This window comes from Silurus meridionalis, chromosome 18, assembly GCF_014805685.1.
Source record: "Silurus meridionalis isolate SWU-2019-XX chromosome 18, ASM1480568v1, whole genome shotgun sequence".
Taxonomy (NCBI): Eukaryota; Metazoa; Chordata; class Actinopteri; order Siluriformes; family Siluridae; genus Silurus; species Silurus meridionalis.
Window position 1 is genome coordinate 5,083,513 of NC_060901.1, and position 12,765 is coordinate 5,096,277.

A 12,765-nucleotide genomic window follows, 5' to 3' on the forward strand; every position below is an offset into this window, starting at 1 on the left:
TAGATTTTCCGACTTCTTCCATAAAATGCATCTCTTAATAGAAAAAAAAAGTCACTGTATCAACAATTGAGCAGGTTTCAATGAGGGTTCATGTGTTTGACCATGTCCATGATGAAAGCTGAAGAGCTTTTTCTGTTATAGAAATGATAATGTGTATATGTAGTATTGACCTGCACTTCTGCACTAGAAAACAAATTGAGAATTGAGAAATTATATAAATAGCAGTGTATAATAGGCAAATTGTTAGATCATAACAAATAATTGACATCCACAAAGCTGTGGATTTGGGTGAAAGTGAGCAGGAGAGATAAAAAGAGAAAACAATAATGAGAGAAAGGGAGAGAGAGAGAGGGAGAGAGGAGAAGAGAGAGAGCAAGAGACAATGAGAAGACACAAAAAGCAGTTATCTATTTATAATTGACCTAACTATGTTTGCTGAACAAATTACTGTCAGTCGATTGAGGAGAAATAAAGGGAATGACGAGTGTGTGTATGTGTGTGTTTGTGTTTGTGTATGTGTGTGTGTGTGTGTATATGGGGGAGCATCTCCTCCGGTTGGACAGGTTGGGACCTGTTTCATGACAGGTAACAGGCAGTAGGGCACCTGTCTGCTTTCACTAAACAAAGGACGCACACAATCGAGCACAGATGCGAGCTTAAGAGCCTCTTCAAGTACCTGAAACATCTGGGTGGAGCAAAAGACGGCCAAGCGAGAGATAGAAAGAGAAAGAGAGAGAGAGACAGAAAGTGAGAGGCCATGTCATGCTTTTTTAAACAACAGAAACACAATATGAATCGCGCAAGCAAACTGTGGATATGAATAGATTTTAATAGGCGAGGCTTCAGACCGACCTTTGTGTACTCTTGTCTTTAGTCTGTTTAACGAGTAAATGACAGAGGAGACGGAAATTAATCCAAGGCAGCATGTCTGTGTATGTGTATGTGTGTGTCTATGTGTATGTGGCTTCAGCTTCAGCTGATAATCAACTCCTCAGAACCAATATTGACCAAACCGGCCTGATCCTCCTGGCTTTCATCTTCTCAGAGCAAACACGGCTTTTAAAGGTTTACCCTGAAGATGAATGTCACAGAAAGGAAAGGTGTTTTTTGTGTTAAAGCAAAAGTGGGTAGACGAGGGATTTAAAAAAGATGCACCACTGTGACATGTGGATCTCATTTCATTTGGTCGGCACAAGGGGGCACTGAGGAAAGCAGACGTTTTCCATGTATCTAATATCAGGTCATCAGTGAGGAATAAGAAAAACATCTTTATTTGACAAAAATACAAACATTTAAGGATTAATGCTGACTCATATACACCAAGGAACAGAAATATATAAATATATATAATTATTTTGTATTATAATTACCCAGTCCAGACTTTGTGTGGTGCAATCGTTAAAACATGAAAAACACTAATAATTTTGTGCAAGTGTGTAATGTAAGTCTACCATAAATAACATATTTTTAGCCATTTCTCAAGTCAAGTTAAGGTAAGTTTATTTCTATAGCGCTTTTCACAACAGACATTGTCTCAAAGCAGCTTTAGAGAATTTAACAGTTAAGGTGAACGGTGTGTATTTATCCCTGATGAGCAGCCATGGTGACTGTGGCAAGGAAAAATAGCTCAACATTTGCGATCATTACAGATCCAACACCAGCTTCTCCATGCCAGAGCCTTTAAACACTCAAAGAGGTCCAATGTCAAAACTCCAATTGGCACTGGTACGTCTCTAGATGGTTCGGGATGTTTGGGGGGGTCGGCATCTACTTCTTTAAAGGTCCACAATCTTCATAAGGTGGGAAGTGACTGGAGCTGGAGCAACCTTAGGATGCCTCTGGATGGGTAGAGAAAGAGAAGCAGTGACGAGGAATTATCATAGCTGCTGTTCATGATATTAACAGCACAGGTTGATAATGTGCATGTGATCAGATGTTCTGGAGCACAAGGTTATGATGTGATGTGTGCCATTTCTCAACAGTTTCCCCCAAACTCAATCCCCAAAAATTCAAATACAAAGCTACACACACCTCTGACTTATATCATTACACAATACAGTCACATACTTACTCACTGTTATTCCTACAGGATGCCTTCCATAACAGGGAACCTCGACCCCCATGTTCACGTTTTGAGGCTCACATGAAGACATGTCCAGGCTTGATCAGACCACCCTGTTTCCCACGTACACCCCGTCTACCTAGATCCCAAGTGAAGGTACAAGGTCCAAAACCACCAAGACAGCGAGGTGAGATATACTTGGGACAAGCTTGGGTTGTGTATATTTATCACTTTTTATGTGTTGTGTTAAATGTTCCAAATATCACAAATAATTAAATTTGTTGCATAGTTTTATACATTCTTGTTTCTATAGCAACAATGCACACATGGTGAATGCTCTTTTTTATGTAACTGTTTAATATGATGAAGCTTTCTGTAAAGGAGTTCTTTGTTAATTAGACGTTTGTGGACACCTTTCCATTATATTTGTATGTGCTTTTTCAAACATTCCATTCCACATGTAGTCTCAATTATATTATAACAACCTTCAATCTTTCGGGAAGATGTTACACCAGATCTTGTGGAGATTTGTGCTCATTCCACCATAAAGTTTGTACTAAAGTCAGGTACTGAAGTAGGTGAGGTGAGGAAACTTATGGTGCTTCTTATAGCCATCTTTGTGGAGAACAACATTTCTAACTCTCAAATCCTCAGAGTTCTTTGCCATGAGGTGCCATGTTGAACATCCAGTTGTCAGTATGGGAGAAATGTACTCAAAGCACCAAAAATGTAACTGCTCTAATACAGGAAACACAATTTGACAAATTTGTATGGTCCTGTCAAACAGACAAAAACATGAACATTAGCGTTCCACTCTAGATTTAATCATTTTTAGAGCACTTTTGTATGTCACTCTGGACAAGGGCGTCTGCTAAATGGTGCAAATGTAAATGTATAAGACATGATGAATAGGACATTTGGCTTTACATGGTTAAGCGACATAAAGCTGTTATCACTGGGGGTGTACTCACTTATGTTGCCAGATATTCTTCTTCTTCTTCTTTCGGCTTCTCCTATTTGGGGTCGCCACAGCGGATAATCCGTCTCCATACCCCCCTGTCCTCTGCATCTGTTCTGATTCATCATCCGCATATTTGATTTGGCACATGTTTTACGCTGGATGCCCTTCCTAACGCAACCCTCCCAATCTAATAGTGCACTGGTTTGTGCAACCCTAATGTTGTAAGATATTTTGACAATAATGCACATTGACTACTCTAAAATATATCCACGTTTCATCTCTATAGCATTGTGAGGGGTGTACTCACTTTTGTGAGATACCGTCAATAAACATCGGAAGGAATTCATTTAATGGACATGATCATTTTCCATAACATTAAATGTATTTGAAATAAATAAAAAATTGAATTTTTGAATATGAGGATACAATGATTGTACTAATCATTGTGACGAACTGGAAATTAAATATTTTTATATGCCTCTACTGTATATGGTGTCAACACATACAATATATACAGTATATATATATATATATATATATATATATATATATATATATATATATATATATATATATATATATATATATATATATATATATATATGTGTATATATATAATGTCCATCATACAAATACAATGTAGAGTACATGTTGGCCATCATGTTCAGGACCTCACCCAGGCCCAAAGTAATGATGTAAAGGTATTTGTATAGCCTTGGCCATAAGAAGCCTGCGGGACTGTGTGTTTGAGTGCAAGCTGGCGAGAGAGCAGAGAGCGGGCATTGCTCAACACCACGGGCCAAAACTAATTATACAGCCATATGGTGCTTGGAGGCCTTCACAATCGACCTCGACCTGCCTTCAGCTCCCCAAGGAGTGTGTGTGTGTGTGTGTGTGTGTGTGTGTGTGTGTGTGTGTGTGTGTGTGTGCAGCAGGGAGGGCTGTAAAAGGGAGCTGTGACACATGTCGTTCACACACATAGAGGCACTCACACTTGTGGTGTGTGACTCGAGCAGATGGAGAAGCCAAGAGTATTGTGCATAGGGCACTGCAGAAATGTGGACTCCAGCAATTTATCCATCCATCCATCCTTCCATCCATCCATCCATCCATCCATTCATTCATCCATCCATCCATCGATCACACGTTTTGCTTTTATTCTTGTCAGTGTGACTAGAGCATGTGTACATTTTGTGTTGCTGTTCTACAAAGATGAGGCCCTCATTTGTGAACTTAGAGCATTGCATGATCCACTAGTCATATTTATGAGTAGGACAAAATGACAATAACAGTAAAAAAATCAAAGGAATCAATGCAAAACCACCACTGTGCTGTTTGATAGCATGTATTTATCATATCCGGACATGTAAAATCCCTCTGCGGCATCAGAGAATCCCAACTGAAAGCTCATTTGTTTGCTCCCGCTGTCACTCGGCCCATAATTAGTTTGTTGGGGCACCCAATTATGAGAATGAGTTCCTTCATATAGTGATCACAAGTGGTCATTACCATATCTTAGAGCCTCTGCATACTAAGTTGGGAACTAGACATCTGCTCCTGGAAAGGCAGGAGCATTTTCAGAGGGGTGTCCAGGATGAATCTGGAGGGTAGGGGGCTCCCAGCAGGCAAAAGGCTGTTTGCTCTGTGTCTCAGCAGAGTGACGAAGAGAAAATGTCAGTGCCCCGGCCTCATCCCTCTCCCTTTTCACTGGAAATGATGATGAATAAGCTTTCTGCCTGACCCTCGCCAAGGACCCCCATGATAATTATTCAGGACCTCTCTTTGTGCACCCTCAACAATGCCTTTCATTAAGGCGGTGTGTGTGTGTGTGTGTGTGTGTGTGTGTGTGTGTGTGTGTGTGTGTGTGTGTGAGATGTCTTGTGCCGGACAGCCTGTAGGACGGCCAAGTGGTCCATCTCCACACGAGACAGCTGGAGTCTAAGTCTGATTCGCTATTTATCCCCACCCCCCCCCCCGCTCTATTCTGCTTGCAGGATTTCTTTGGAGAAACTCTAGCACCTTTGCTTCCTGTTCTGCATTTATAACTGTTTTTGGTCCAGAGCCAGATTTTAGAGCTTATCCGTTCATTATCAAATGACTTATTGGTGTCTTTCTGTCTTTTCAGAAACTCAGAGAAAGCAGAACTCCCTAAGGCACTTCTCTATGATCTTCGAGTGTGCCAGCATCTCCACATCCAAGCATCACCTCTCCAGACCCTGCGATCTCTCCAGCACTGTCGGTCTATTCCGAGACAAACCCAGATGTGTTCCTGTCTTTTCAAGTTCCCTCCGCAAACTCAGAACACACCCCAATTAAACAGGAAGACATAAGTCATAGAGACGTTACGTTGACTGGGACCATTTCCCCACAAATAGAACAGAAAGACTATGCAGAACCTGAAGGTGAAGCAGTGGCACCAATGACAATGACTCCTGGCACCCCATCAAGTCCTGTGACCCCCCTGACACCAATGACACCCAGGACCCCAGATTCTCTTACAGACCTGAGTCGTCCACCATCCAGTCAGTTCAGCTATAGCACCAACATAAACACTAGCATTTCCAATTCACCTTCAGGTACTTCCTCTTCAACTACCTCTAGATCGATCACTACTATTCACTTCTTATTAGAATAGCACTGATTTTTTCTTTATGGTTGGTAAAAAACAGGTTAAAAAGTAATAGTAGTATCATTTTTAAATGACTTACAAAAGTAGATCTTTACGCACCAGAGAATTCCACCTATTTTGTTAATGGAATCACGTTTGTAGAATTGAATCTATTTAAACATAATTTCCTATAACATTTTGAGGGAGGTGATAGCTTTGTGGCTGAGGCATTGGAGTTACCACATAATGCTGCCACTCCTGGGCCCCTATTCAAGGCCATGAATCATGTATTAAAGAGATAAATGTAAGTCAGTCTGGATAAGGGTGTCTGCTAAATGCCATAAATGTACATTCCCCTAAGGTATTGGGAGGTTCTTGGACTTTGAAAGAAACAATTTGGGTCTCAGAAAGGTGCAAAAGTGCTTTAGTGCAATAGTATACCTATTCTGTCAATCTAAACCACGAACAAGTAGTAAGACTTAAATATTTTTTTTTTTACTACTTCAAGTAAATCAGATTGATGACTCTGATGAAGAATACATGGGTGGTGAAGATCTCAACAGTGAAGACCTATCAGCCTGCGCTTCATCCTTGTCTGATCTTTGCTTCAGCTCTCTTGATGGCGCAGTCTTCGCCTCCTGCTCCCCCCCAACCTCTACTCTTTCCAAATCTCTCCAAAGATCTCTTAGCCAAGAACTTCCGTATACCAAACATCTTAGCAACTTAAAGGAAACTCCAATTATTCAGATTGAGGACCCTGTGGTAAAAAGAACCCCAAACCCTAACCAGCCCACAGATGTTGATGGAGCTTCAAGCCCTTGCACTGCAAATCTCGAGTCTCAGTCTATACTTGCATCTGCTTCTCCACTGGATGTTCTCTCGGAATGGAAAACCTGCTGCTGGCCCATACTACCTCCGATCACACCCCGGAGAGGTAAGCTTTTTTAGCTTAACCAGCACTGTCCCTACATATATGACTTTCTTACTGTGCCATTGTGAACCTGTATGTCTTGATCCTCTGCTGGACTTGTGTGTATTCATAGCCCCACTCAGGGGTGGATTGTGCCAAGCGTAACTAAGCATTCGTTCACAAAAGCGAGAAAGATCGCTCAATGCAGTGCTACATCACGGTTTTGTCCGCTATCACCATGTCACAACTATCATGGGGAGGGCTTTTCTTTTTTGTCCTTTATGAAAATTGTGTGTTTGAGGGATTTTCTTAAAGAAGACTTGAGCTGGTACTATTTGAATCCCCAGTTTGAATCAAAGCAGCCAGTCCACTACAATAGGAACGTTTGCAAGGGCAGGGAAGGGGAGGGGGTCTAAAAGAGGTAGCCACGGCCCCTTATACATCTTTTCGAGCCCCATTCTCGACATTCCCTCCTTTCTGCCTTTTTCCCCTTCTCTCGCTCGCTTTTTCTTCTCTGGTTGAAAAGAGGATCGTGTGGAGCAAGCAGTCATAAATCCACACTGACCGCCACCCTGCTGACGGGAGAACAGAGTGCGAGTGTCAAGCTATTGGCGTACCTCTCAGATGCCCTCCTCACACTAATTTACCATTCCCGGTCAGGATAAAGAGCCAGCCCCGTTGATGTCTGACTCAAGTCTGGGACTTTCTGAAAGAGCAGGACAATTGAGAACTTGTGATGGGAATTCGCCCCTTTCAGACCAGGCCGTCCACTGTTCTTTGTGTCAGTTTTTTTTTTTTTTTTTTTTGGAGTTGAAAGAATGGTCACTTGTAGCCCGGTGATATGTTCGTCTTTTATCAACAATTGATGAAGTAGTTATAATTTTAAAAGTGCTATATGTATAATGACTTATAACTTAAAATGTAAAATTGTAATGTAAGGAATTGCTAAATAAAAAAGAGCAGCAGTCAAAATCCGGAAGGCATGAGTGTCCATGCCTGGAGGGTGAAGTGTATGACCTTTTTCTCTCTTGCCACCCCTGTGTGTGTGTGTATGTGTGGGAGGGTTAGTGTCTGGGTGTTCAGTTTGTGTGATAGTGTGTATCCTCTTCAAGGCAGACTCTATGGGCTTTGTGTCACTCCTGGTCTCTCTCCATCTTTCCCAATGCCATGGGCCGGCAGTCAGCGATCGACCCTGCTGTGACCTCTTTCAGTGTCCCCTCCAGCGTGTAACTGTCCTTGACAATGAGAGGGACCCCCATCGCTCTGAATCCCCCTGCCACACACGCTGACCCTGACAGCCACACTGTGTGGCCAGCACGAAAGACAGAAGAAGAGACAGAGTAAAAGAGGAAACATTGTATGGATATCCATGGGTCTATCCACAATGACCCACTGACCCGCTATAGCTCATACACAAACATGCTACATACATAAAGGGAGACATGCACACACAAGTCAGATAGCCCTCACTAGCAAACCACTAGCAGACTGTAAGGGTCTTGAAGAGCAGTTCGCTAAAGATGACCGCCAATTTGGCAACAATAGTAGGATGGGAATCATCAATGTTCTATATTGTGCATTTAAGTGGTGGGGTTTGATATAGAAAAATTGGGGAAAGAGAAATTTGGTTTTCAATGTACATCTACAGGCGAAGCAACTGTATGTGTTTATTAAAGTGGCAGTTAATGTTCCCCAATAAAGCTGCACTTCAGGATACACTAATATAAACATTATGCACACATGAACAGAAGCAGGGTCAATTGATGTTTTGATTTGGGTTGTTTCAGGCAGCCATGGGTCAAGAGCATCTCTCAGTTCCCCAGTAAGCTGTTCTCAGTCTGACATGTTTGCTAAGCTGGATGCTGCAGCACCTCGGAGTGTGTCCTGTCAGTCCTTGGATCATGCTGACTGTAGCAACATTGATAGCACCTCAGTAACCACAGGTAAGCATGGTCATCATGATGACACCTACTGTAAGGTGATTCTTATAACTTGCCTACCTCTAGTAGATTTCTCCAAAATATTATTATGCAAGAATTTAATACAGGTACACTTTTCTAACCAATATATAGACCTTTACCTCACCTACCTTCTACTTTCCTACCACAGGTTCGTTGATCTACACTATCACCTCATTTACTAGAGGCAGAATTATTTAAACCATATACACACCTTAACCCCACCAACCATCAACTTGCCTACCACAGTTGCATTGATCTACACCTCATTTACTAGAGGTAAAAATATGTAAACCATAATTCCCCCTTCATCCCACCTACCACTGGTAGATGTATTTACACCATATACTTACCTAGACTTCGCCTACCTTCTACTTGCCTACCACAGGTAAATTGATCTATATCATAATCTCATTTACTAGAGGTAGAATTATTTCAACCATAATCACACCTTACACTATCACCTCACCTACAACTGGGAGACTTCACTAAGCCATAGAGACACCGTTATCTCATTAGCACAAGTCGATGCATCCAAACCATTGACACACCTTCACTTAGCCTACAAGTAAACCAATTCCAACCATTACACCCCTAATTACATTTTAAAGACTAATATTAATATCATTAATAGACTTCTTCAAGGTTTACAGCTTCACATCACCTATCATTTTTGGGCTAATTTATCCCACAGACAGGGATGTAAAGAATATCTGAAAATCATACTTGAGTAGAAGTATAGATACCTTACTGCCAAAGCAGCTATACACAGATAATGTGTTAAGGAAGAATGAATAGGATTGCTCTTTATAAGTGTAAGTTTGTCCCTAATGAGAGAAAAACTCCCTGAGATAGCATAAGGAAGAAACCTTGATAGGAACCACACTCAAGAAGAAACCCATCCTTATGGCACGGAATGCCCATTAATTACAACTAAATGATGTTTAGGTGTGCAGGGACTTTGATCAAATGCAACCTGTAGTCCTGAGTCAGTGTAGCAGACTGTTAAGAGTATCTCATTTGAACAGTACTTCAGTATTTTACATATATTGTATGTAGGCCTCAAAGATGCACAAGTCCTCGACACCAAGACACATGTTAGTGAAAAGCCAAAAATGGTTTATTTGTGAGGTTTTATTTAATTTCCTATAATACAATTCAAATTGTACACCTCAACACTGCATTGATCGAGATCAACACAACAGCCTCTTCAACATGGCAAAATAAAATGAACAAGTCAATCAAAAATAAAAGACAAAGTAGTAAAGCAATCTTTCAAAAACTGATCTTCAAATAAAAAACAAATCAAATTACAGTATCATGTAAGAAAGTAGAACTATTAGTATTCAATGGACGAGTAAAATCTGTTTCCTTTGTAACACATTTGAGCTTTTGATAAGAATCATAGCCTACAGTGCCATGTTTTTGTTTAGACCTCATTACCATCATCTGCTTCAGTCATTATGCTAGTTACACAGCCGAATGCTAACAGTGTCTTAAATCTGTTTGTTGTTCCAACTCTAATCCTCAACCAAAGAGAAATCCCCAGATTGTGTTTGTTCAAGAGTGTGTGACTTTGGTTAGTGAATCATGAAGAAGGGTTTTACCTGGACTGGAAGGTTTCTCCCTCAGGATTTCCTCCTGATCCCTAACAAGGTGTTAGAAGGTGTTTAACTGACTTAACAAACCTGACCCCATGACATGACCTTCTGACCACCCTGCTAGTTTCATTGCAATCTCTCTTTCTCTCTAGTTTTCAAGCAAAATTAAGCTACAATCTCTGTAGATTTCCAGGTAGACACTTTTAATAAGCTAAGACCTCTTAATAATGAAACGAACCATTAAAGAATCCATGGTGAACCTTTTTGTTTACTATAGTGACACATTGAATATGCTATGCTTACTCTATAAAATTAGCATAGATTTTTGTTCTCTGATGTAATTTACCAAGAAGCATTTTTTTTAAAGAGATTATTTTATTATTTTTATACAAAAAACCCATTGAAAATGTCTTGAAATGACTGGTCAGCTGATCCACTTGCCAAAAACTTAAAAAATGCAGTAGCTTCATTATAAAATAAGTACATTTATTTCTAATTGATATTGAATTAGAAAACACTAATCTTTGCACATGATGTTTTTCCTCAGTGCCAACATGACCATTACAAATTCTCACCATCTAAAAAAGATTTTCCCATGAATTATTTGCTGTCATTTATTATACAATAGCATGTAATTAAGGGTTTATATTGACTGAACTGAAAGTGAGCATCATCACGCTCTTTCTTTTCCTCACACTGCGATACTGTTTGCACACACACACGTGCCAAAACACACACACACACATGCGCTTTCAACCTAAACGAGGTGAAAACAGTAGCCTGAGGTGAAAAAGTCAATCACACTAATCCCTTCCAGGGCAGAGCGACACTCTTGTGTGCTGAGGCTGGGTTTGATTGACAGGCCACACCCTGAAAAAGAGAAGACAGGTGATTTGCATGAGCGAGAAGATCACCATCGCACCTCAGGGCGTGACTGTTAGATAGAAACTTGTAAATGTTTTTACACCTTTAAAGAAAAATATGGAAATATTTGTTAAATGTGTTTAGTGACAATAAATAGTTTCCATGAAGATGTGTTATAATGAGCTCAGGTGTGATTATACAGGAGCACAAGTATTATTCTATCCTTTACAGCATGTAACAGTCACAGAAAAAATAAAAACAAACAAAACAATATATGGAATTAGTTCACATTTGCGTAATCTTCCTTGCAAGCCTTAAGGGCAATGTACTGCTCAAATCAATACAAATTTCAGTGGGTTTTATATCCACACAATGTACTGCTGTATTTCTCACAATACAGTATAACTATAGTATAGTTTTCTACAGTATTCAATATTTTATTTTTCAATGTATATCCTATACAGTCTAATAGTTTGTGCTATTTATTTGTGAAAACAAAAAAATGAGTAGTAGTTACAGTTATATATTTAATAAAACCATTATTAAGGATCTTGAGATATTATTATAATATAATATTATATCTGTTGCATTTTCAGAAATACAGGATTAGGGATTAGTTGAAAATTATATTAATATAAATATTTTCATAAGATATCAACAGTTCTGTATACTGTGTATACAGTATATACAGTACATACATAATTATATACACTATATTGCCAAATGTTTGCAGACACCTGGTCACAAGTATATGTGATTTTTGAGAATCGCATTCCACATTTAGGCCCAATTTGCTCTTATATTTCCCTCCACTCTTCTGGGAAGATGTTCCACTAAATTTTGGAGTGTGCTTGTGGACATTTGTGCTCATTCAGGCACAAGAGTAAAATCAAGTACTGATTTAGGTGAGGTGAGTAGGTCTGGGGTTCGCTCAGTATTCTAATTTATCCCAAAGGTATTCAATAGGGATGAAGTCAGAGCTCTATAGCAGGAGATCTTCCACTCCAACCCATGTAAAGCATGGCACAAAACCAGCTCTTAATGGAGATGGTTTTTTTGCACAGCAGTTTTGTCATGCTGGAACAGGATTGGGTTGAGGAAGAGAGAATTTCATGTCATTTCATGTTGCATCCAAAAGACATCCTATAAAATTGTGTGCTTTCAGCTTTGCGATAACTATTTTTGAAAAAGAAAAAAAAACTTCATATGGCTGGGAAAGTCAGATATATATATATATATATATATATATATATATATATATATATATATATATATATATATATATATAATATACTGTATATGTATGTGTATGTGTGTATAGATTTTAGGGTGGCAGGACAACATTAATAAAAACATACACAATAGTGGCACGTAATTTCTTTAACAAATCCAAAGACCACATTAGAAACACTTGAAGAGTGTAAAGAGTGTATCCTATACCTATTAAATCTGCTCTTGTCTGTAACATTCAGTAACTTTTAAAATCTCTGTTCTCTGTTACAGATTTGAGTCCTGGTTTGGCCGCTCTAACAGTCGGATGTGACTCCGGAGAGCTTGGTTCTCTATCCCGTGTGCAGCTCTTGTTGCTGGAAAGAGGAGCATCTGAGAGTCTGGAACCTCTGCCAGATGAGGAATGGAACAGTTTGATAGAGGAGAGAGGAGACTATGAACCTGGGCTTCAAGTCTGGAGCTTGGGCATTCCCCAGCATTATCAGTGCACAGGTAAAGAGTGTATCATATAGCCTGCTGTGCAACACCTGCCCAGTGCAGGGGTGGATATGGAACACTGATAGACAGCAGT

General features: G+C 39.8%; 1 protein-coding gene across 4 annotated transcripts in view; it reads left to right on the top strand.

Annotated features, from left to right (window-relative positions):
* Positions 1 to 12,765, top strand: part of LOC124401773 — a 59,369-nt gene that overhangs the window by 10,047 nt on the left and 36,557 nt on the right. For all 4 annotated transcript variants that reach the window (XM_046874214.1, XM_046874217.1, XM_046874216.1 and 1 more), the window contains exons 3-7: positions 2,090 to 2,249; positions 5,149 to 5,599; positions 6,140 to 6,565; positions 8,329 to 8,484; positions 12,468 to 12,686. In XM_046874214.1, coding sequence (XP_046730170.1) covers positions 5,443 to 5,599; positions 6,140 to 6,565; positions 8,329 to 8,484; positions 12,468 to 12,686 — 958 coding nt within the window. In that variant the 5' untranslated portion in view covers positions 2,090 to 2,249; positions 5,149 to 5,442. The remainder of the gene's footprint in view (positions 1 to 2,089; positions 2,250 to 5,148; positions 5,600 to 6,139; positions 6,566 to 8,328; positions 8,485 to 12,467; positions 12,687 to 12,765) is intronic.